We start from the raw sequence: 25,948 nt of genomic DNA on the forward strand, positions 1-25,948 counted from the left end.
AGTGCTGGGATTTCAGGCACAAGCCACAGTGCCCGACCAGGCCTACTTATTTTTTTCTTCTGTTGTTTGTTCCTTTTAATTATAAATGCACATTTAGTAATCCATTCACATTGCCAAAAATATAAAACCATCATAATGGTTGCATAGCAAATCTCCAGCTCCTTATTCTTCAGTGCGAATTTATTTCTTAAGAGGTTAAATGCTTTTTTGTAAAAGTAGTATTTTAATTTACTGGTGGGTTATTCATTTGGTGCAAGCATCAAACGCCATGAGAATGTGATGTCTCCCTCCCATTTCCCATTACTCCACAGTAGGCAATCATTGGTATGAGTTTCATTTGTTTATTTATTTATTTGTTTGATTGTTGGTTTGTTTGTTCGAGACAGGGTCTCACTCTGTCACCCAGGCTGGAGTGCAGTGGTGCGATCTCAGCTTACTGCAACCTCTACCTCCTGGGCTCAAGCGATCCTCTCTTCTCATCCCCTCAAGTAGCTGGGAGTCCAGGTGCAAGCCACCATGCCCAGCTAATTTTTGTAGTTTTTGTAGAGACAGGGTTTTACCATGTTGCCCAGGCTGGTCTTGAACTCCTGAACTCAAGCGATCCACCTGCCTCAGCCTCCCAAAGTGCTAGGATTACAGGCATGAGTCACCGTGCCAGGCCTCATTTGTCTTTTTAGAAAAGTTATATGCATATATAAGCCAATACAGATAGTTTTCTCCTTTTTATACAAATGCTGAGTTGCTGCATTCATTATTACTTTGGTGCTTGACTTTTTTCTGCTTGATAGTAGAGCTCTTAGATTTGTGTCACTAAAGATCTTCCTCATTTTTTAGCAGTTAATTTTGTTATAGGTGAATATGTGAAGGAATCATAATGCATTTTTTTTTTATCCCCTTTGGGTCTCACTCTGTCGCTCAGGCTGGAGTGCAGTGGCACAATCTCAACTCACTGCAACCTCTGCCTCCCCGGTTTAAGTGATTCTTATGCTTCAGCCTGGAATTACAGGCATGGACCACACCTGGCTAATTTTGTTGTTTTTAGTACATACAGAGTTTCATCAGGTTGCCCAGGCTTGCCTCCAATTCCTGGCCTCATGTGATCCGTCTGCCTCAGCCTCCCAAAGTGTTGCGATTACAGGCGTGAGCCACTGCACCTGGCCTCCTTTCAATTTTTGACTTCTGATTTTTCTTGCTTGTCTAATTGTGATGCCTAATGCCTCCAGAATAATAAGTTAAAAAAGGATAATAGACTGGGTGCGAGGTGGCTCAAGCCTGTAATCCCAACACTTTGGGAGGCCGAGACGGGCGGATTACCTGAGACCAGGAGTTCGAAACCAGCCTGGCCAACATGGTGAAACCTTGTCTCTACTAAACATACAAAAATTAGTCGGGCATGGTGGTGCGTGCCTGTAATCCCAGCTACTCAGGAGGCTGAGGCAGGAGAATTGCTTGAACCCGGAGGCGGAGGTTGCAGTGAGCTGAGATTGTATCACTGCCCTCCAGCCTGGGTGACAGAGCAAGATTCCATCAAAAAAAAAAAAAAAAAGAGAAGAAGAAGAACAGTGGCCATTCCTTCCTTGCCTTTAATGTAAGTAGGAATGTTATTAGTTTTCTCCACTAAGTGAGGGCATTGATTCTTGGGCTGGATCTTAGTCCAGTGAAGAATTTGGGGATTTGGAGAGGAGTATACTTGAGAAACATATTAGTCCATTATCACATTGCTATAAAGAAATGCCTGAGACTAGATAATTTGTAAGAAAAGGGGTTTAATTGGCTCTCAGGCTATATAGGAAGCGTGGCAGCATCTACTTCTGGGGAGTCCTCAGGGAGCTTTTACTCATGGCGGAAGGCAAAGTGGGAGCAGGCATCTTCACGTGGCCAAAGCAGGAGAAAGAGAGAGTGGGGAGGTGCTACACACTTTTAAACAACCAGATCTTGTGATAACTCGCTGTCATGAGAACAGCACTGAGGGGATGCTGCTAAACCATTCATGAAGGATTCACCCCCAGGATCCAGTCGCCTCCCAGCTGGCCCCACCTCAAACAGTGGGGATTACACTTCAACATGAGATTTGGTGGGGACACAGATCCAAATCATATCAAAATGCAATTAAAAACTTTTTGTTTGTTTTACAGACAGGGTCTTGCTATGTTGGCCAAGATGGTCTCATACCCCTATCCTCAAATTAACCTCTCACCTCAGCCTCCCAAAATGCTGGGATTACAGGTGTGAGCCACAGCTGCCAGCCCTAATATAAAGCTTGACTCAGCATTCTTTATTCTCACTGTCAGACTGCTCAATGCATCCCTTATTGAAGTTTCTTGAAGTTTTGAAAAACAGGTATGTTCAGATAATTTTCAGCATAATTCATCAAAAAATGTTAACAACTCTTTAAAATTTTGACACATTTTATTTAGCACAATTGCTACCATTTAAAAATCAGGTGTTTTGGCCAGGCATGGTGGCTCACGCCTGTAATCTCAGCTGTTTGGGAGGCCGAGGCAGGCAGATCACCTGAAGTCAGGAGTTTGAGACCAGCCTGGCCAACATGGTGAAACCCCATCTCTACTAAAAATACAAAAATTAGCCAGGTGTGGTGGTGTGCACCCATGGTCCCAGCTACTCGGGAGGCTGAGGTAGGAGAATGGCTTGAACTCAGGAGGTGGAGTTTGCAGTGAGCCAAGATCACGCCACTACATTCCAGCCTGGGTGAGAGAGCGAGACTCTGTCTCAAAAAACAAAACAAAACAAAATAAAATCAGGTGTTTTATTCCACTCCATCAGTGTTTTCTTATTTCTAATACTTCTAGAAACCTCCTTTAAGTTTTCCTATTTTAGACAGACATCACACAGGTGCTCTTTTTTGGGAGGAGGAGGATGAGAGTCTTACTCTGTTGCCCAGGCTGGAGTGCAGTGGTGCAATCAAAGCCCACTGCAGCCTCTGACTCCTGTGCTCAACCCATCCTCCCACCATGGCTTCCCAAGTAACTGAGACTACAGGCACACACCACGCTGCCCAGCTAATTTTTTAATTTTTTAGTAGAGTCAGGTGTCACTGTGTTGCCCAGGCTGGTCTTGAACCTCTGGCCTCAAGCAAAACTCCCACCTTGGCCTCCCAAATTGCTGGGATTACAGGAGTGAGCCACTGCACCTGGCCCATAGATGCATTAACACCTCTATATGGTGGTGGAGAGAAGGCTCACTGCCTCTCCCACGCCACTGGGAAATGACCTGTGTTCTCTGCAAATACACAAGAGGATCTGAAGCTATTCTTGAGGTAGACTTTCAACAGGAAAACTCAGAGCACAAAATGGAAAATAATCATAAAAAAATTAAGTAATAATACTATCAAATCATAACTTGTGAATAATGCTGTTATTAGAGTTGAAGAGAAGCCCTTAGAAATGGGACAAACATTGTAATTCTCTTAGAGAACTGTAACTTAAACAGAAATACACTTATTAGAAGAGGAAAGAAAATGGCTCATGTGACAAAAAGGTCCCATGTGTTGACTTCTTTGGTAAGATCAAATAAGTATTTAAGCCAAGTAATAGGGTCAGTCCAGTTAGTATTTCTCCTCACAAATGGTGAATATCAACTCCAGGATGGCTGGAGTTTTCTCGTGGTTTGGTTCCACGCCATCTGCATGTCCTCACAAGTGATAAAAACCAGAATTTTCCAGCTGCTACTAGTCACAGGGGGTCCCCAATATGGGTTGTTTAATTATGATGACGGGTCCTGTCAATTGCCTCCAGTAAAATTGGTCACATAGAGAACTCATCTAAAACTGAGGTTTTGTTGTGGTTTTGAAAGGTCCATTGGAATCCAGATTTGCAAAGCATGTCAAGTTATGGCAAAACATATGCCACCCGTCTCAAAATCCTTCCTTATTATTGCATAACTTTGAAAGCCACTGCTGCATTTGTTGCAATGAGGTTAGAGTTTTGTTGACATGATGATATTACTCTCTTCCTGTGGGTGAGACACATCTGGATTCTCACTTGGAGCAGGGCTTTGTATATCCTTCTGGGATTTGGTTGAGTAGATAATATACATGCTTCTCATTAGGAAAATTCCAGCAATTACTGCAAAATAGCTCCCATAAACTAAAAACTGGAGAAAAACAAATAATTAGCCACATATAAAATATGACCATCTATGTCAACGATAATACATCATAATACTGTTGGTTTGCTTGGATTACGGGGTAACGGAGACCCAGGATTTTAATATGGGTTATTTAGGTTGAACAATACTCTCCGATCAAGGAAGAAATCAAGATCAAGTAAGAATATGTAAGCAATACGGTGACTAAGAGTCTTGGCTTTAGAGCAGGTTGCTTGGGTTAAAATCATAGCTACTATCATCAATAGTAAAAAAACAAAACAAAACAAAAAAACACTAAAACTCATTGATCTGTCTCTATGTCTTTGTTTGGAGGCTGGTGCAATGTTACATTCAATGTCTCCAAGAATAAATTTAAGCATTGAGGTTATTTCTTACCTGCTTTATCCATGTAAATGTTGTCCTAGTTGCAATTATTGCTCAAAACCTACTTGGCGTGTTATAATATGATAATTAAGGAATTATGTATTTTTTAATTGCTTAACCAAGGAACTCAAGAAATTTAAATATTGTTTGTTGTAAGGTTGAGAAACTTTTGAGGTTACCTAGTTGAAAACAGAAGTTTTGCAGCTTACCTGAATGCTGACTGGCAAGTTGAGCCCTCTCTGATCTACTACGATCACAGTCATGATGGTCTGAATCACCAAGGCAATAAAGGTGTTGATTCCAAATACCAGGGCATAGCGTTCCACATTCAGATTAACTGCAATCTGAAATCTATCATTAAACATAAATAAGCATTTTACCTATAATATACATGGATGGAAGTCTTAAAAAGATAGAAAATATTGGCCACAGGGCTATTTGTGTCACCCACCTCCAGCTCCAGGTAGTCCGGCAAAGACAGAGAGAGACTATTTGGAAGAAAGCAAAGGAAAAGAACAAGTGTCTCTGTCTGGTAATCCAGAGAATTCTTCTGGATCTTATCCAAGACCACCAAAGCAGTAGCTCTAAGAGTCTGCTAGAACCACAGTGTTACTGGGCTTGGGGTGCTCCCTAACGTAGACACAGTTTAGATCACAATACCCAAATCCTTCTGAATATCTGGAAAGCCTTCTCATGGAGGACAGGTACAAAAAAGCCCATACAGCAAAGACTACAATAAATACAACTCTTCAATACCCTGACACTGATGAACATCCATAAGCATCAAGATCATCCAGGAAAACATATTCTCACCAAACTAAATAATGCACCAGGCACCAATCCTGGAGAAACATATATGAACTTTCAGACACAGAATTCAAAATAGCTGTGTTAAGAAAATGCAAAGAAATTCAAGGTAACATAAAGGAGGAATTCAGAATTCTGTCAGATAAATTTAATAAAGAGATTGAAATAATTAAAAAGAATCAAGCAGAAATGCTGTGGGTGAAAAATGCAATTGACATACTGAGAATGCATCAGAATCTCATACCAGCAGAACTGATCAACCAGAAGAAGTAATTAGCAAGCTTGAAGATGAGCTATTTAAAAATACAGTCAGGAGACAACAGAAAAAAGAATGAGGTACACCTACAGTATCTAGAAAACAGCCTCAAAAAGGAAAATCTAAGTTATTGGCCTTAAAAAGGAGGTAAAGAAGTAGATAGAGGTAGAAAGTTTATTCAAAGGGATAATATCAGAGAGCTTCCCAAACCTAAAGAGATCAATATCCAAGGACAAGGTTACAGAACACCAAGCAGATTTAACCCAAAGAAGACTATTTAAAGGTATTTAATAATCAAACTCCCAAAGGTTAAGGATAAAGAACGGATTCTAAAAGGAGCAAGAGAAAGGAAATCAATAACATACAATAGAGCTCCAATGTCTGGCAGCAGTCTTTTCAGTAGAAACCTTAGAACCAGGGAGTGGCATGACATATTTAAAGTGCTGAAGGAGAAAAACTTTTACCCTAGAATAGTATATCCAGTGAAAATATCAAACCTGAAGGAGAAATAAAGACCATCCCAGGCAAATAGAAGCTGAGAGATTTCATCAACACCAGACCTGCCCTACAAGAAATGCTGAAGGGAATAGTTCCACCTCTAAGAAAAGGACGTTCATGAGCAATAAGAAAACAAGTAAAGGCACAAAACTCACTTGTAATAAGTACATAGAACAACACAGAATATCATCACACTGTAACTGGGGTGTGTAAACTACTCTTAGAAGTAGAAAGACTAAAAGATGAACCAATCAAAAATAGTAACTGCAAATTTTCAAGACAGTAAAATAAGATATAAAGAGAAACAATAAAAAGTTAAAAAGCAGGAGGACAAAGTTACACTGTAGAGTTTTTATTAGTTTTCTTTTTGCTTGTTTGTTTATGCAAATAGTCTTAAGTTGTTATCAGCTTAAAATAATGGGTTATAAGGTAGTATTTGCAAGCCTCATGGTAACCTCAAATTGAAAAACATACAATGGATACCCAAAAAGTAAAAAAGAAATTAAATTATATCACCAGAGAAAATCACCTTCACTAAAAGGAAGAAAGAAAAGGAAAAAGGCCACAAAACCAGAAAAGAAATAACAAAATAACAGGAGTAAGTCCTTACTTATCAGTCTAAATTCTTCAAAAAAGAGTGATTGAATGGATTTTTAAAAAGACCCAATGATCTGTTGCCTACAAGAAATACATTTTACCTATAAAGACATACACAGACTGAAAATGAAGGGATGGACAAAGATATGCCATGCCAATGGAAGCAAACAAAAAAAGAGGAGATGTAGCTATACTTATAGCAGAGAAAATAGATTTCAAGACAGAAACTGTAAGAGACACAGGTCATTATACAATGATAAAAGGGTCAATTCAGCAAGAGAATATAAAAATTGTAAATATGGCCAGGCACGGTGACTCATGCCTGTAATCCCAGCACTTTGGGAGGCCGAGGTGGGCAGATCACAAGGTCAGGAGATCGAGACCATCCTGGCTAACATGATGAAACCCCGTCTCTACTAAAAATACAAAAAATTAGCTGGGCATGGTGGCGGGCGCCTGTAGTGCCAGCTACTCGGGAGGCTGAGGCAGGAGAATGGCGTGAACCCAGGAGGCGGAGTTTGCAGTGAGCCAAGATCGTGCCACTGCACTCCAGCCTGGGCAACAGACCGAGACTCCATCTCAAAAAAAAAAAAAATTGTAAATATATATGCACCCAACACTGGAGCACCCATATATAAAGCAAATGTTAGAGCTAGAAAGAGATATGAGAATCCAATACAGTAATAGCTGGAGACTTTAAAACCCCACTTCCAGCACTGGACAGATCTTCCAGACAGAAAATCGATAAAGAAACATCAGACTTAATCTGCACTATAGAAAAAATGGACCTAATAGATATTTACAGAACTTTTCATCCAATGGTCACAGAATACACATTGTTCTCAGCATATGGATCATCGTCAAGGATAAACCATGATAGGTTACAAAACAACTCTTAAAACATATTCAAAAATTTGAAATAATTAATATCAAACATTGTCTCTGACCACAATAGAATAAAACTAGAAATCAACAACAAGAGGAATTTTGGAAACTATAGAAACACATGGAAATTAAACAGTATGCCCCTGAATGACCAGTGGGTCAATGAAGAAATTGAGAGAAACTGAAAAATGTCTTGAAACAAATGATAATGGAAACACAACATGCCAAAACCTATAGGACACAGTGAAAGCAGTACTAAGAGGGAAGTTTATAGTTACAAGTGCCTACATAAAAAAAGAAGAGAGGCCAGGAGTGGTGGCCCATGTGTATAATTCCAGCGCTCTGTGAGGCTGAGGCAGATGAATCACTTGAGCTCCAGAGTTCTAGACCAGCCTGGGCAATATGGTGAAACCCTGTCTCTACCAAAAATACAAAAAAATTAGCCAGGTGTGGTGGTGCATGTTTGTGATCCCAGCTTCTCAGGAGTCTGAGGCAGGAGGATCACTTGAGCCCAGGAGGCAGAGGTTGCAGTGAGTAGAGATTATCACACCAGTGCACTCCAGTCTGGAGAACATAGTAAGACCCTGTCTCTTAAAAAAAAGAAAAAAAAAAAGAGTTGTCTCAAATAAATGACCTAATGATGCATCTTAAGGAACTAGAAAAGCAAGAGTAAACAACCCAAAATTAGTAGAAGAAAGGAAATAATAAATATCAGAGCAGAAAGAAATGAAATTGAAATGAAGAAAGCAATACAAAACGTCAATGAAACAAAAAGCTGGGTTTTAGAAAAGATAAAATTGACAAACCTTTAGCTAGACTAAGAAAAAGAAAGAAGTCCCAAGTAAATAAAACTAGACACATAAAAAGAGACATTACAACCAATACTGCAGAAATTCAAAGGATCATCAGTGGCTACTATGAGCAAGTATATGCGAATAAATTGGCAAATCTAGAAGAAATGGATACATTCCTATATACAAACAACCTACCCAGATTGAACCATGAAGAAATCCAAAACCTGAGCAGACCAATAACAAGTAATAAGATTGAAGCTATAATAAAATGAAGCCATAATAAAAAGCCTCCCACTAAAGAAAAACCCAGGACCCAATGGCTTCACTGCTGAATTCTATCAAAGAACTAATTTGAATCCTACTGAAACTATTCTAAAAAACAGAGGAGGGAATACTTCCAAACTCATTCTACAAGGCCAGTATTACCCTAACACCAAAACCAGACAAAGACACATTAAAAACAAAAAACAACTACAGGCCAATCTCTGATGAATATTGATGCAAAAATTCTCAACAAAATACTAGCAAACTGAATTCAACAATACATTAGAAAGATAATCTACCAGGACTAAGTAGGATTTATCCCAGGGATGCAAGGATCATTTAACATATGTAAATCAATCAGTGTGATAAATCACATCGACAGAATGAAGGTCAAAAACTATGATCATTCAACTGATGCTAAATAAAGCATGTGATACAATTCAACATTCCTTCCAGATAAACACCCTCAAAAAACAGGGTATACAAGTAACATACTCAACATAATAAAAGCCATATATGACAAACCTACAGCTAGTATCAGATTGAATGGGAAAAAGCTGAAATGCTTTACTCTCTAAGATTTGGAACATGACAAAGATGCCTACTTTTACCACTGCTATTCAACAGTAGCAGGGATTACAGGTGCTCACCACCATGCCCAGCTAATTTTTGTATTTTCAGTAGATGCTGGGTTTAACCATATTGGCCAGGCTGGTCTCGAACTCCTGACCTCAGGTGATCCACCTGCTTTGGCCTCCCAAAGTGCTGGGATTACAGGTGGGAGCCACTGTGCCCAGCCATGAAGATTTTTTTTAATGCAAAGAAATGATATAATCCTACTTTAACAAAATCCTCACATTAAAAAAAAAGCAACCTAAGATACGTGATTCTGATTAAACTAAGACATTTCCATGAAGAAAATAAACATACCAACTAATTGTTTTTTCCTTTGTCTGATGATTTTTTTCCCAGAGTGCTCAAATTTCTGTGTTGTAAATTGTTTATAAAACATTTTTCACAAATTAAAAGCAAAACTTGATGACGCTTTTGTCTCCACTTCTTTCATGCAATTTGAAATTCAAATATTTCTCATTTCTTCTGGTTAATAGCAAAGCATATTTTCTGCAGCCAACTTTAGCTGTACTTTTATATGAAACCGAATGGTTTTTTAATCCTTTTCTTAAAGAGATCTCTGAGAAAAAAGTAGAAGCAAAAATGTTGGGAAATTCTAAATCCCAGAGATTATTTTTAGAAAATGACTAAAAACTAGATCTGGTGTGGTGGCTCACACCTGTAATCCTACCACTTTGGGAAGCTGAGGCCAAAGGATTGCTTGAGCCCGGGAGTTCGAGACAAGCCTGGGGAACATAGCGACACTCTGTCTCTACAAAAATGAAAATTAAAAATTTAGCCAGGCATGGTGGTGTGCACCAGTAGTTTCAGCTACTCGGGAGGCCGAGGTGGGAGGACTGCTTGTGGTGTGCTATGATTGTACCACTGCACTCCTGCCTGGGTGAGACCCTGTCTCAAAAAGAAAGAAAGAAAAGAAAAACTACTTGGTTCCATATGTGACTGCAGCTAAAGGTTTCCTGTTATCTTTGCATCTACTATTTTTAGTATCCAACTTTTTAATAACTTTCCTGAGAATCTTTTGTGTCACAAAAGTATGTGCCTAGAATTTCTCAAGCAACCAAGTGAAAGTAGGAATGAAATCTAAACCTAACCATTTAAAAGCAGATCACATCACACCTTATGTGGAAAGTTGTTGGAAATAAACAAATCAAATCTTGACAATGGTGCTAGATGTAGCAGCTCATATCTGTAATTCTAGCGCTTTGGGAGGCCAAGGCAGGTGGATCACTTGAGCCCAGGAGTTTGAGACCAGCCTGAGCAACATGGTGAAACCCCATCTCTACAAAATATGAAAAATTAGCTGGGCATGATGGCACATGCTTGTCATGCCAGCTACTCAGGAGGTTGAGGCTGGGGACTCACCTGAGCCTGGGAAGTGAAGACTGCATTGAGCTGTGATCGTGATCGCACCACTGCTCTCCAGCCTGGGCAAGAGAGCCAGGCCATCTCTCAAACAAAACAAAACAAAAAGAAAAACCTGACAATGTATCACTGCTTTTGGTTTATAAACCTACAGAGCTTTTTCCCTTGATGACTAAAGGTATATTGTAGCAATATTCAGAGAGCAACTAGTTAAACGAAAAGTTGGCTTCGTTGTGTCTAATTTAATATAAAGCAGTCAACATTTAATATTGCAATGGACTAAAATCCTTCTGAAATTCTTAGAGAAAGTTCAGAAAGACAGAAGAAAGAGGAATACAGTTCAGTTTTAGGAGTGGTTGGTAAAACTTACACTGCTATGGTTATAAGAAGCATATAGCTGGACTTGAATATCAAATAACCAGCATAGCACGCCCAGATATTGGCTGTGTAATGCATGAGAAATAAAGAACCAGCATTGACAACTGAGAAGACCGCCAGAGCCAGCTCTCCCAGAAGGTCCCAGTTGACTTTCACATAACCCACTGCAAAGGCAGCCACAGCCCCTGAAAAAAAACATTGAAGGCAATCAAACATAATGACTTTGCATGCAGGAAAATATCAACACCCTCTATTAAAAACTCAGGTCTCAGGTAATTCTGAAAGATAAATATTTGCCTTCACAAAATTGTGTGATCGACCTGAATGTGGATCTAACCTTTTCTCAACCATGTCTTCTTTTGGCTTTTCTTTTCACTTGCTATTCTTTCAGTCACTTAGTCATCACACTTTTAATTAGTATCAACTACATGCCAGGCACTGTATTCTGCAAAGGGGCCAGAAAGGTTCCTAAGCACAGCAGTGTAAGGAGAAATGATACATTAACCTAGTCACTCAATACAACATGCAGGGATGGGAAAGGATGAAATAAATTCTCTGGGAATACACTGGCCTCTCTATTTGTCTTTCTTTTCTCAGTTTTTGCTGTAAGTCTTTTTCAGTGATGAGTATCAGATGTGTTACATTGATAGTTTTAGTCTTTTTTCTTGCCCCACCAGTTGTAGTCTTTATTTTGAATCTTTAGTATTTTTAGTCTTATTTCCAATCTCCACTCTAAAGTCTTCAACATCTGACATAATTTACTTGAGAAGCTTTGGGCGAAAATATCTGTATAGACCTACAGAGTTCAAGAAATTGAATAACTGGCAGTAATTAGGGTTAGTACTTTTGTGTGGTTCTCTTTAACAAAGGTAAAAGGTATTCAGGGCTGGGGACAGTGGCACACTCCTGTAATCCTAGCACTGTGGGAGGCTGAAGGGGGTGGATCACTTGAGGTCAGGAGTTAGAGACCAGCCTGGCCAACATGGTGAAACTCCGGCTCTACTAAAAATACAAAAATTGGCCAGCATGGTGGCGGGTGCCTGCAATCCCAGCTACTCGGGAGGCTGAGGCAGGAGAATCACTTGAACCCGGGAGGCAGAGGTTGCAATGAGCTGAAATCATGCCACTGCAATCCAGCCTGGGTGACAGAGTAAGACTCTGTCTAAAATAAATAAACAAAAGGTATTTAGACTTCAAATTACTACACTGACATATGACTAACTTTCCCGCATATGATCATGACTACAGCGGAGAAAAAAAAAAACTATTTCCCCCCCATGGATTTGGAATGTAGGAGCAATAATTTCAGTGAAGCAATTCTGGCACAGTCCTGGTTTCCAGGAGTTAAACTGAAGCTTCCCAAAAGGGAGAGAATAATAAAATAGAGGTCACATGGGTTTTCTAAAACTTTTTGTAAATGAGGGTGGGGCGAATTCTCACTTCCTAAAAAATATCTTCAAAGTCTCATTTGACATTTAAGCTTCCAGTTACTAGGAAATAAACATTTATTGTAGATTAAACTTCAAAGACAGATTTCCCTCTGATATTAAAATCCTGACTTTCACATCTCTTCCACCCCTCATTTAAATATCATGAGAAAGCTGCTTTTGAAAGTTGTTGGTGTATAGCCTAGAATTGTTATAGGTGCATGCTAGCTAGTTCAAATCCTGTATTAACAAAACCCTCAGTGAGAATTTGGAATCCTTAATTTATTTTCTAAAATAATAAAAACATACACACATATGTATATATTTTGATATTAAAAATAATCCTAAAAGAACAGGGCATGTTATTAAACTTTGTGCTAATGATGAATTGGAATCTTAGGGATTCAACCTGAATTTCATTGTTTGGTGCTAAGCCCTGAGTTCCTAAGAGTTACTTCTTGTGGCTGGGCGTGGTGGCTCACGCTTGTAATCCCAGCACTTTGGGAGGCCGAGGCGGGTAGATCATGAGGTCAAGAGATAGAGACCATCCTGGGCAACACGGTGAAACCCCGTCTCTACTAAAAATACAAAAAAATTTTAGCTGGGTGTGGTGGTGTGTGCCTGTAGTCCCAGCTACTCAGGAGGCTGAGGCAGGAGAATAGCTTGAACCTGGGAGGCGGAGGTTGCAGTGAGCTGAGATCGCACCACTGCACTCCAGCCTGGTAACAGAGTGAGGCTCTGTCTCAAAAAAAAAAAAGTTACTTGTTGTAACTACAACACAATGGAAAGTCATGGTATTCTTATTTTTCCAGTGACTTTCATTCTTTTTTTTTTTTTGAGAGGAGTCTCTCGCTCTGTTGTCCAGGCTGGAGTGCAGTGGCATGATCTCGGCTCACTGCAAGCTCAGCCTCCCAGGTTCACGCCATCCTCCTGCCTCAGCCTCCCAAGTAGCTGGGACTACAGGTGCTTGCCACCATGACCGGCTAATTTTTTTGTCTTCTTAGTAGAGACGGGGTTTCAACGTGTTAGCCCGGATGGTCTCGATCTCCTGACCTCGTGATCCGCCCGTCTCAGCCTCCCAAAGTGCTGGGATTACAGGCGTGAGCCACCACGCCCTGCCGTGACTTTCATTTTTGATTGAAAAAAATTATGCTGCCTTCTGAACAGAGCTAATTTGCTGCCATGAAGTTCAGTACCTGGAGAAATGGACTTAAGGGGGTAAAGCCAACAAAGGAAGATTAAGAGACATTTGCTTACCTCCAAAGGTTGCAATAGCTTCTACAGCCCCATTATAGACGGAAGAATCTTGGGATGGCGCCTTGTAATCCCACAGGATTTGAACATAGTTCAAAACCTGGTTAAAACCTGCTGTGGAGAAAGCCCACCATAGAGACCAGTAGAAAAGACGCTTTGAGGAGTAGCACTCCTTCAGATCTTGGAACCACTGCACAAAAACGTCCACAGTCACGTTGCTTGGTTTCAGGCTGTTCAGCTGGCCCTTATTCGGCTTCCCTGAAGTGCTGAGTATTTCTGATGTGGGTTTCTGCTCTTCGCAGCCTGGTGCTTCAGCTTCGTGAGTTTCCTCTAATACTGGATTCACGCTTGATGACTTCTTTATTTCTCTGATGGGTTTTGCATGAAAAAACATGCTTTTCTTGGGCATTGGTAGGAAAAGTGAGAAAAGGAAGGCCACGGAGACAGAGGCCAAGGATATGACGTGGAGGTAAAAGTACGACAGGTTCACCAGGGATACCAAGAGTTGGGCCAGCACGGACGCTGCTGTGTAGGCGGCCAGCGTGACACTCCTGCAGTAGCCGCTCACTCTCTGGTAGTGCTTGGGGCTGACCACGCTGTATATGTAGGCATAGTAGGCCACCTCGGTGGCGGTGACCATCCCGTAGAAGAACTCTACAACCTGCATGGTCTTCACTCCTTGGCCAAACAACAGCAGCAGCCAGGTAATGATGAAACTGGTACCTTGCAAGATGATGACTGGCTTGTAGCGGACGTAATCGGTGAGGACAAACACAGGCAGCAGCAGCACCAGGTAGGAGTATGTCCAAATGGGGAAGATCTCATTTGTTATCTGCAAAGTTGGTAAATTGCATGACCATGAAGCACCGATACTTTACTAAGGTACCTGTGGTTTGTATCTCAAATTCTGCCTCTAATTGGAAATTATTTGCATTATGGAGAAACATAATGAGAAAACTGATTCTCAAGGAAATCACAAGAAAAGATAGTCTCCTTTCCCACTGGTAAAAACCAACCAATTTACACACTTAGATAAACCCCGGTAGAAGAATATATTGGCTTATTGTGCAATCTGAATTATATATTAAGTGTAAATAGTATGTACAGTTGAGTAGATGAGTTAAAAAGTTTTTGGACACTTGTAAGTTTTTCCGATTCTTTTTTTTTGAGATGGAGTCTTGCTCAGCCACCCAGGCTGGAGTGCAGTGGCCCGATTTTGGCTCACGGCAACCACCGTCTCCCAGGTTCAAGCCATTCTCCCATCTCAGCCTCCTGAGTAGCTGGGATTACAGGCACCTGCCATCATGCCTGGCTAATTTTTGTATTTTAGAAGAGACGGGGTTTCACCACGTTGATCAGGTTGGTCTTGAACTCCTGACCTCAGGTGATCCGCTGGCCTCGGCCTCCCAAAGTGCTAGGATTACAGGCGTGAGCCACTGCGCTTGGCCCAAGATTCTTAAAAAATATAATTTCCTTCTTGTTTGAATATTAACATTAGATAAGTAGACTACAATGTTAAAAGAATCCAGGCCAGGCATGGTGGCTCACGCCTGTAATCCCAGCACCTTGGGAGGCCGAGGCAGGCAGATCACGAGGTCAGGAGTTCGAGACCAGCCTGGCCAACATGATGAAACCCCGTCTCTACTAAAAACACAAAAATTAGCCGGGCATGGTGGCAGACACCTGTAATCCCAGCTACTTGGGAGGCTGAGGCAGGAGAACCGCTTGAACCCGGGAGGCAGAGGTTGCAGAGAGCCGAGATTCTGCCACTGCACTCTAGCCTGGGCAACAGAGCAAGACTCCATCTCAACAACAACAACAAAAAGAATCCAACAGCCTTTATTTTCATGTGATCTATCACTACATCAAACATTTCAGTCCTTCCAACATCTGAAAAGATATGGGAAAATAGGGAAAGAGTAAATAACTTTGCCACATTATAGAGTGGAAGCAAGTAATGTATCTCATTTTCCTTCCTGGGCAAATTTGATAGGTTCCCAACCTTCCCCCTGCTCCCCCTAACAATTCTGCTGATTTGTCTATGGCTCAATTTAATATGGATCATCTCACAGATTTAGTCAGAAATGCATGGGATCTCAATTTTCATAGTAGGAAGGACTGGAGTTGCTGATCTGTAGGGATGGGTGAGTGCCACAGCCTCTCAAATCACTGAACTTACCCACCTTGTCACCTGGATCACTGAGGTTGCTGGAGAAAGCAGGAGGCCACAGAGCAAAGACCACACAACTGAGCTGCTCCTTGGAGGGAGGACCTATTAACTGGTCCATAGTGGCTGGAGAAGCAGACCCCAGTAGATTCACTGAGTTGCTTCTGACCTTGCATCTGTCCTTTGTTGTCTTAACTGTGGCATGTTTCAACCTGAGCAACTCGGAAACAGGGTTGTCCCTGAGTGATCTGATACTACAGAACAAGCTTGCCTTTCTGTCCTTGCCACCTCACCACCCGAGGCACCAATTAGCCTTGCAGGCGAAGCCACACACTTTACATAGTATTTTCAAGGCTAAGGCTGGAGATTGTAAAATCAGCCCAGGGTAATTTTGCAGTTAGGTCAGTGCATTTTCTTGTTGTACTTCTTATAAAGAAACGCGAGGCCGGTGGTGGTGGCTCACGCCTGTAATCCCAGCACTTTGGGAGGCCGAGGCGGGTGGATCTCTTGAGGCCAGAAGTTCGAGACCAGCCTGGCCAACATGGCGAAACCCTGTCTCTACTAAAAATACAAAAATTAGCTGAGCGTGGTGGCTCATGCCTGTAGTCCCAGCTACTTGGGATGCTGAGGCAGGAGAATCATTTGAACCCGGGAGGTGGAGGTTGCAGTGAGCCAAAATCACCCCATTGCACTCTAGCCTGCACAACAGAGTGAGACTCCATCTCAAACAAAAACAATAAAAAAAAAAAAGAAAGAAAGAAAAAGAAAGAAAGGCATTGCTCTTTTAAGTAAGAGAATCTGGCATTCCAGAGAAGGAGGCAAGGGCTGGGAGATAAAGCTGTTAATGCCTCACCTGCTGGTAAACAGTGTCATACAGAAATACCACAATTTTTTATGAGATCCTGCTTATCCCTCAGCAGCCTGAGAGTTTATTTAGATCTAGATCCTGTGCCTGCCAGTGATGCTATTTTAGGATTAGTATAATAGAATCAACGGAGACCTGAAAGGCACCTATCATTAACACAAATGTTAGGATTCTATGCAAGTTAAAAATTTGTTAACACATGTAATATGTTTTGGCTGCAATTTTTTGCAAGTAAGAAAAGGAAATAATTTGAAAAGTTCTATATGTGACACATATTATGAAAACCAGGCTCACTGTGTTTAATGTGTTCATCTTATATCAAGTTGAGGGAAGCCCTGCATCCTTGTTCAAGTCCTATAAAATTTAAAAAATCACATTAAGATATGTATGTATGTTAACTTACCTCTGCACTGGTCAGGTTTTTATCTGGTCCAGATAAATATGGGATAAGGAATGGTTCTGAGGGTCTCATCATGGAGAAAAAACCAAATAAGCAGAGGAACACAGTGGGGTAAATCCAGGAACTGCTTGGTGAAGTTCTATAACAATCCATGGCTGATCAAATGGAAACAAAGAGAAAATTAAGTGATGATTATTCTTTTTAGCATCCTTGATGTGATGAAAACCTGATTTTTTTTTTTTTTTTGAGGTGGAGTCTCGCTCTGTTTTTCAGGCTGAAGTGCAGTGGCATGATCTCAGCCCACTGCAACCTGCGCCTCCTGGGCTCAAGCCATTCTCCTGCCTCAGCCTCCCAAGTAGCTGGGATTACAGGTGCTCGCCACCATGACTGGATAATTTTGTATTTTTAGTAGAGATGGGGTTTCACCATGTTGGCCAGGCTGGTCTTGAACTCCTGACCTCAAGTGAGGAAATTGCTTGAAATGCAAGCTTTAGACATAAAGCCCAACAGAGGATCTCATTTGTCACTACACAGAAGAAACAAAAAACAAAAAACAATCATTGTATGGTGGCTGTATTTGAAAACATCTTGCTATCTCACGTGAATTATCATGTGCACAGGAAAATTCACTAATTCGTCCACATTTTAGCTCAAACTTTGCCTTGTTGTAATGCTTATAGATTTTTGATGGTCCTGCATGTGGCTAAATTCTCTGAGATAAATTTATAGGAAGGAAACTAATTTGTTGTATGATGCTTTTCTGCATACTATCTCAAATCTACATAATAACTGTAAAACAGATATCATTTCCCTACATTCCCAGAGAAGCATATGGAAGATCCAAGATGCCCAAACACTGGCTTCAAACCACATGATCAAGATCTGAATCCAGGTCTCCCTACTCCCATCAGGAACCTTTCACCCACTCCACTCTCCCTCATTCTGGAGGCCACCTCAGCTGCTGGTATTAACCTAATGACAACCACAGTGAGGGAAAAAAATGTGTATTTATAAACACATTCATACTAAAGATTATGGTTACATATACAGAGCTTTTAGGGTCAATTACAGTTTGAAAGCAGACTAGAGAGAGGGAAAAGCATTCTCATTCCGGAATAGCAAGTCACCTGGGTGGAATGCCAGGTATCCAGTGGATGGGGAGCTTTACTAGGGGTTGGGGAGGTAGGAAGGACCTACTAGGTCACATCATTGCGGCTTGCCACTCACCCTACCCTTTCCCAAGGTGACCCTGACAGCTGCATAATTCCTCTCAAGTTCAATAGGGTAAACGCTGTTTATGTCAACAAAGCCCTTGATTAAGCAGTGGAGAGACAAGTGCGATCAGATTTTGAAACTAGGGTTACAGCATCGTTGAGCAATGCAGACGATGTGAAAATTTTGCCAAAGGCAAATTACAGTGACTGTTCACCTACTCCCTTGGTCCACAAAACAGGGCTTTCTCTTCTTCCTGGAATGCTGCTGGGTTTGCTGGTGCTTTCCGTCTTTGTTGTTAAGGATTTTATAGAAACGGCTGTCCTGGACAGGTAATCACCGAGGCTTGATCATCTTCTGAAGAGTGGTCTTGCTAGGGTGGCATCTGCTGGCTGTATATCCAGAGCTTCCTCTCCACCTTTGCTGACCACAGATTTGTTCACTAAATCCAGGTCATCATCTTCTCCATGCATCTGCCAAAAGCCTGCTGGATTATCTATCTTTTTGTCTCTTTAGGGTTCTAATACTGCTGTCCAAATCGATTTAGTTGCGACGGTCAAGCAGAAAAAAAACCTATAATAAGACATGCCCTACTAAAGCACAAGCCCAGGAGGGCAGGCCATATTGCCTGGTCCACCGCTGTGTCTTAAGTGCCTAGCATAGCACCTAATACATAGCGCTCAAGGAAGATGCTGAATGAATTGAATAAACAAGCCACTACAGTCTACTTGAAGAAGGGTAAGGGTGAAAAGAGAGAAATGTCAGGACAGGCAAGAATCCAGGAGTTAGGGAAGGCAATCTTACAGAAGGAAGGGCATGAGTCACGCCTCACCACTAAGAAGAAATTCAAGTGCTGCCTGGTTTTCGTGAGTGCATCTCACTTCCTAGCTGCATCCCTTAAATGACAGAAAGGTCCTCAGCTCTCCAAGTGCTTTGCCATTTATGACTAGGACTATGATAATTGAATTACTTATGCAATCTTTTAAAATAATTTTTACATTTTGAAAATGATTTACTTTTTCTTTGAGCATTCTGTGAGGCACGTGGAGGTGGTATGGTTGTCACTGGATAGATGGGGAAATGGAGGACTAAAGGTAGTAAGATTTGTGCTCATTTTCACCTTTAACAAACATCAGAGCCTGGACTTGGCCTCAGTTTCCTAATTCCAAGTTCAGCTATCTTTCCTCTTACCCTCTGTTTGAGAGAGCCTGGCTATATCCTCAAAATTCCCATTCTAAACTGAGCATGGTGCCCAGCACTTTGGGAGGCTGAGGCAGGAGGGTCACTTGAGGCCAGGAGATCAAGCTGTCCGTGAGCTGTGATCGCATCACTGCACTCCAGTCTGGGAAAGAGTGAGATCTTGTCTCAAAAATAAAAATAAAAATCCAATTTCAGTTTATTTTAAAACAGTGATTTTCATATTGTGGTGTCAAGGAAATGTAGTATGGGGTTGCAAACAGGATTATTATTGTTATTATTTGAGATGGAGTCTCACTCTTTCGCCCAGGCTGGAGTGCAGTGGCACGATTTCAGCTCACTGCAACCTCCGCCTCCTGGGTTCAAATGATTCTCCTGCGTCAGCCTCCAGAGTAGCTGGGATTACAGGCACCCACTATGCCCGGCTAATTTTTGAGTTTTTAGTAGAGATGGAGTTTCGCCATGTTGGCCAGGCTGGTCTCAAACTCTTGACCTCAGGTGATCCACCCACCTCAGCCTCCCAAAGTGTTGGATTTTTTTTAATGGTACAAAAAATGTTAACTATCAGAATGCATTGCAGAGAAAGGCTAAGCTTTTTTTCTGAAACTTCTGTTTGGGTCGGCAATATATAAATACAAATATATAATCATAATGTACACTATCTTACTATGGGACACGGTACTAAGTTAGAAGTTGTAGAGGAAGACTGGGCTCAGTGGCTCATGCCTATAATCTCAACACTTTGGGAGGCCAGGGCAGGATGACTGCTTGAGGTCAGGTGTTTGAGACCAGCCTGGACAACACAGCGAGGCCCTATCTCTTAAAAAAAAAAAAGGTATACATGTTCATGTATCTTTATAATACAATGATTTCTATTTCTTGGGGGTATATACCCAGTAACAGGAATGATGGGTCAAATGGTATTTCTGCTTCTAGATCTTTGAGGAATTGCCACACTGTCTTCCACAATGGTTGAAGTAATTTACGTTCCCACCAACAATGTAAAAGCATTTATTTTTCTCGGCAACCTGGCCAGTGGGAACGGAGCGATGAGAATGCATGGACACATGGGGCGAACAACATGCCCTGGTGTCTGTCGGGGGAATGGGAAGGCAGGGGAGGAAGAATGGCTAATGGATGCTTGGCTTATACCGAGGTGATGGGTTGATTTGTGTAGCAAACCACCATGGTAAACGTTTACCTGTGTAACAAACCTGCACATCCTGCACCTGTACCGCAGAACTTAAAATAAAAGTTGATGAAAAAACAAACAAAGATTTAGTGTGGTGTGGTGAAGCATACCTGTAATCCTAGCTACTTGGGAGGCTGAGGTGAGAGGATCACTTTAGCCCAGGAGTTTGAGGCTGCGGTGAGCTGTAATCATGCTGCTGCACTCCACTCTGGGCAAGAGAGTGAGATCCTGTCTGAAAAAAAAAATGCAGAAGAAAAAATGCACTAAATATGAACACACGTCCCTTATAAACATAGTAACCACCTGTGCTGTTTGGGAGGCTCACCTCCTCCGCAACAAAGTATTATTCTGGAATAGACTGTTCTTTTGTCTTTTTTCCACTTATCATTCCATTTTGATCCTGTAATATTATCTGCCTTTAAAAAGTGCTCTAAACGTCCCTTTGCTTCCACTGCTTCTAAGGTGAGGACATGAATTGACTTGATTTTCTAGGTTCATACCTGTGAAAGCCAGATGTTTACCTTTCCCCTTCATTTTCTGTGTGTTCCAAATCACAAGATAGTCCTTTTAAAAGTTGCTCTTGTAGCAGTAATCCTCACCCATTACTATAAGCTCTATCACTTTTTAAAAAGGTATGAGAACACTGTGTAAGCAGTAGATTAAAAATTTCAAAAGGCTGGGTGTAGTGGCTCATGCTTGTAATCCCAGTGCTTTGGGAGGCTGAGGCAGGTGGATCACCTGAGGTCAGGAGTTCAAGACTAGCCTGGCCAACATAGTGAAACCCCATCTCTACTAATAACACAAAAATTAGTCGGTTGTGGTGGTGGGTGCCTGCAATCCCAGCTACTTGGGTGGCTGAGGCAGGAGAATCACTTGAACCCGGGAGATGGAGGTTGCAGTGAGTGGAGATCATGCCACTGCACCCCAACCTGGGCAACAGAGAATGACTGTGTTAATAACAACAACAACAAAAGGCACATTCCCCAAACAAAAGTCAGCCTATCAGACTCTCATGATTTGAAACATGCAGTGAAGATGCTGAAAGTAGAAAGAAATAGTCAATTCATCAGCTGCTCTTTTTAGCAGAGACTCAGAGCAGCTAAATCCACAACAGACCTTACCTTGGTGGACTTGGCTGCACAACAGAGAGTTTGCAGTGGCACAGTGTTAGCTACAACAGCAGATTGAGGAGGTGAACCCTGAGCTTTGGCCTTTGCTCCACTCCAGAGCCACAGTGACCCAGGGTGGGTCTCCCTGCTGCACGTGCACAGCAGACCAGAGTAAACTCGCCCCCTGACCCTGTTGTAGCATACCACATGAGCCCTGAAGAAAACGGCCACGGACACTGTGGGGATACACAGAGGCGCTGATCCAGCTAGCACCTTTGACTTTGAATGAGGCAACACCTTTGCATTGCAAGTGGCCACTTCAGTTGCCTTGGAACTGATGGGTTCCTTTCTTCTTTTACTGGTAGAAAAATAATTATTTTTCAGCCAGGCGTGGTGGCTCATGCCTGTAATACCACCACTTTGGGAGGCCAAGGCAGGTGGATCGCTTAAGCTCAGGTGTTCGAGACTAGCCTGAACAACACGGTGAAAGCTCGTCTACAAAAAATACAAAAGTTAGCCAGGCATGGTGATGCGCACCTGTAATCCCAGCTACCTGGGAGGCCGAGGTGGGAGGATCGCTGAAGACCCGAAGGTGGAGGTTGCAATGAGCTGAGATGGTGCCACTGCACTCCAGCCTGGGCAATGGAGCAAGACCCTGTTCTCAAAAAATATACAATAAAATAAAATATAATAAAAAATAATAAAACACATTTAAAAAATAATGGAAATAATTAGTTTTCATATTATGAAAAAAGCCACAGCTGTCCCACCAGGGATGCTTCAGTTCTCTACTGTTTGGCCTCCAGCTTCTCTCAATCTCTATTTTTTTTTGAGACAGAGTCTCACTCTGTTGCCCAGGCTGGAGTGCAGTGGTGCAATTTCAGCTCACTACAACCTCTGCCTCTCAGGTTCAAGCGATTCTCCTGCTTCAGCCTCCCAAGTAGTTGACATTACAGATGCCCACCACCATGCCTGGCTAATTTTTTGTATTTTTAGTAGAGACGGGATTTCACCATGTTGGCCAGGCTGGTGTTGAACTCCTGACCTCAGGTGATCCACTTGCCTTGGCCTCCCAAAGTGCCAGGATTACACATGTGAGCCACCGCGCCCAGCCTGAATCTGTATTTGGAGCCCATTGCCATGTATTCCACATAAGGCCACATTGCTTACTGCTGGCTCCCCTTCTTTGGGGAGCTTGGGGTGCCACAGCCTTTTGAAAAAGAACTGTCTTGCTAGCATACCTAATCCTACTTCATTTTAAAATGCTCTTAGTTTTCTTTTTTTTAATCTCCCATAAAAGTTAACTTGTATTTTGACTATGAATGAATTTGGTAGGAGTGGCTTCTCACGATTTTTGTTTTTATCTGCCTTGCAACCTATTATATGTTCGCAAAATTTCTTTTTATGCAACCTATTACACGGTTGTCATCTCTTTGTATCAGAGTTCAATTTTTTCTTTCTTCTTTTATTTCAATTATTACCATGTTATTGGCTTTTCCACTTTCAACCACCTCCTTCAATTGTTCTTTCCACCTGGCAGCCGGACATGGTGGCTCATGCCCATAATCCCAGCATTTTGGGAGGCTGAGGCAGGGGGATTGCTTGAGCCCAGGAGAGCCTGGGCAACATAGTGAGACCCTGTCTCTATCAAACAAACAAACAAACAAACCAAAAAAAAAAAAAAAACTTTCCAGCTGGCTGCAGGCTACGCTTCTTTGATAGATAAATGCTTTAACAATAATTATAAGTGTTTAGTTGATTTTTAATACGATCTCTGAAACTCCCAATGTTCTTATAGTGACTGCAAGATAAGTTCATTTGTCATCCTAATTCTGTAGCATAGAAAAACTAAGGTTTTTGTTTATTTGTTTTTAGTGGGAAACATAAAAAAATTACTTCACTGCTAGGATCTCATTTGGAGTGAGTTACAAATGAAGACTGGAACTCACATCTCCTGAGTTTGCTGCTGTATTTCCTTCAGCGAGTCTTATCTCAGAGTCATTGTGCGGATTAAGACCTTTCCATAGTTGTGCACACAAAAATGTTCACGTATTGTTCATATATGCATTGGGGAATCATATTGGATCTAAGCTAATTTGGACCTCATTTAAATTTCAGACATGGATAGTGTCCTATTTCCTAATCCATAGGCTGTCTGTATCTATCTCTAAGTGTACATACTTAAAAGCCCTATGTCCACAAATATTTCCAAGTATATTTTCCATTTTTGTAGGGTAAACAACTATTAAAAAGCAAGAACTGCAGAAACTGAGGCTGGGCACTGTGCCTCACACCTGTAATCCCAGCACTTTGGGAGGCCGAGGCAGGTGGATGATTTGAGGTCCAGAGTTCAAGACCAGGCTGGCCAACATCAGTGAAACCCCATCTCAACTAAAAAATGCAAAAATTAGCCCGGCGTGGTGGCGGGCACCTGTAATTCCAGCTACTTGGGAGACTGAGGCATGAGAATCACTTGAATCTGGGAAGTGGAGGTTGCAAATGCCGAGATTATGCAAATGCACTCCAGCCTGGGTGACAGAGTGAGACTCTGTCTCAAAAACAACAACAACAAAAGAACTGCAGAAGCTGGCATGCACTGGTGGATTTCCCGAAGCCAGGGTGATTTTCTAGCTGAGGTAAAGCCTTATTTGGTCAGATTCCTCCACCCAGACACACCCACTTGCCTACCCAGAGGATGGAATTCTCCCACAGCCAAAGCATTCAGAGCTGTGGGGCTCCCTGAGGTAGGGGACAAGGTGACCTGATGAAAGCAAGTAACTCCCTGAAAGCTGGTTATGCAAGTTCCCCACAACTGACTGCCTGGAGAAGAACAAGTTATTGGGTGGGTGGAAAGAAATCACTTTATCGAGTCCTCGTCCATGTTGTTCAGACAATACTGCCAGAATTAACCCAGATGCCAGTAATTTGGAAGGAAATTATCTACAGTAGTGGTCCCCAACCTTCCTGGCACCAGGAACCCGTTTCATGGAAGACAATTTTTCCATGAAAAAAAATGGGGGAGGAGTTGGGGGGAATGGTTTTGAGATGAAACTGTTCCATCTCAGATCATCAGGCATTAGATTCTCACAAGGAGCTCGTAACCTAGATCCCTTGCATGCACAGTTCACAGTAGGATTTGCACTTCCAGGAGAATCTAATGCCGCCACTGATCTGACGGGAGATGGAGCTCAGGTGGTAATGCTTGCTTGCCTGCCACTCACCTCCTGCTGTGATGGCCCATTCTTAACCCACAGGACCCCTGATCTAGAATCCCCACTCTCCACCGACTTCCTGCCCACTCCTTTCTACTAATCATTCCAGCCGTCTCAGAGAAGGTGTCTAGCCAGGCAGCCATCTGAGAAATGGGCTGGCCTGATTTTCACAATAGGCTAGAACTTTACTGCAGTCAAAACACTTATTTCAAATAGAAGAGCAATAAATTGGTAATTATATGTTTGCCAGACCCCATCTCTACAAAAATACAAAATAAGGCTGGGTGCAGTGGCTTACACCTGTAATCCCAGCACTTTGGGAGGCCGAGACAGGTGGATCACCTGAAGTTAGGAGTTTGAGACCAGCCTGGCCAACATGGCGAAACTCGGTCTGTACTAAAAATATAAAAATTAGCCAGTTCAAGACCAGCCTGGGCAACACAGAGACCCCATCTCTTTAAATATTAAAAAAAAAGAAAAAAGAATCTTACAGAGCATGATCTTCAGCTCCGTCCCCCCAGTTTTTAGACTATCATATGTCTAAAATATGTTTAGAATATGTTTAGAATATCATATGGATCACACTCTAAGCTATCTTATTAGCATAAACACGTTATCAAAGAGGGTCATTATGAATAAAAAGACATCTATTACTCAGGAATTCCCAAAAGTTTTAGCTTAAAGGCCAAATACATTTTATGTTATATCAGTTATGGTTTCCAAAAAGCCCACCTTCCAGGCTTTCAACACTGCTAGAGTCAAGCCCCTCCCTAGACACAGCAAACTCAAAGTCTGATTACTAAAAACAAAAATATTTGCTTTTAGCTGACATATCAGAGCAGACAAACTAATTATGCCTTTTAATCTGCTTATTACTAAAATAGAAGAGAATGTAACTTTCAGTAAAACATTCAAATAAAGCAAAGGGCTGCAGTCAGCTTAAGTCAG

The 25,948-nt window shown here is 41.8% G+C and overlaps 1 protein-coding gene across 4 annotated transcripts in view; it reads right to left on the reverse strand.

Annotated features, from left to right (window-relative positions):
- Positions 1–251: 251 nt before the first annotated feature.
- Positions 252–25,948, reverse strand: part of SLC19A3 (solute carrier family 19 member 3) — a 32,641-nt gene continuing 6,944 nt past the window's right edge. The window contains exons 2-7 of one of the 4 annotated variants that reach the window (XM_055290854.2): positions 20,790–20,911; positions 17,082–17,233; positions 13,650–14,478; positions 10,958–11,150; positions 4,701–4,842; positions 252–4,113 (exon numbers count right to left, since the gene is read on the reverse strand). In XM_055290854.2, the coding sequence (XP_055146829.1) occupies positions 3,937–4,113; positions 4,701–4,842; positions 10,958–11,150; positions 13,650–14,478; positions 17,082–17,231 (1,491 nt within the window). In that variant the 5' untranslated portion in view covers positions 17,232–17,233; positions 20,790–20,911 and the 3' untranslated portion in view covers positions 252–3,936. Of the gene's footprint in view, positions 4,843–10,957; positions 11,151–13,649; positions 14,479–15,829; positions 16,026–17,081; positions 17,234–20,789; positions 20,912–25,948 lie in introns of those variants that run through there. The other 3 variants (XM_063645749.1, XM_055290855.2, XM_055290856.1) reach the window with 3 other exon arrangements.

Source organism: Symphalangus syndactylus, chromosome 8 (genome assembly GCF_028878055.3).
Source record: "Symphalangus syndactylus isolate Jambi chromosome 8, NHGRI_mSymSyn1-v2.1_pri, whole genome shotgun sequence".
Classification (NCBI taxonomy): domain Eukaryota; kingdom Metazoa; phylum Chordata; class Mammalia; order Primates; family Hylobatidae; genus Symphalangus; species Symphalangus syndactylus.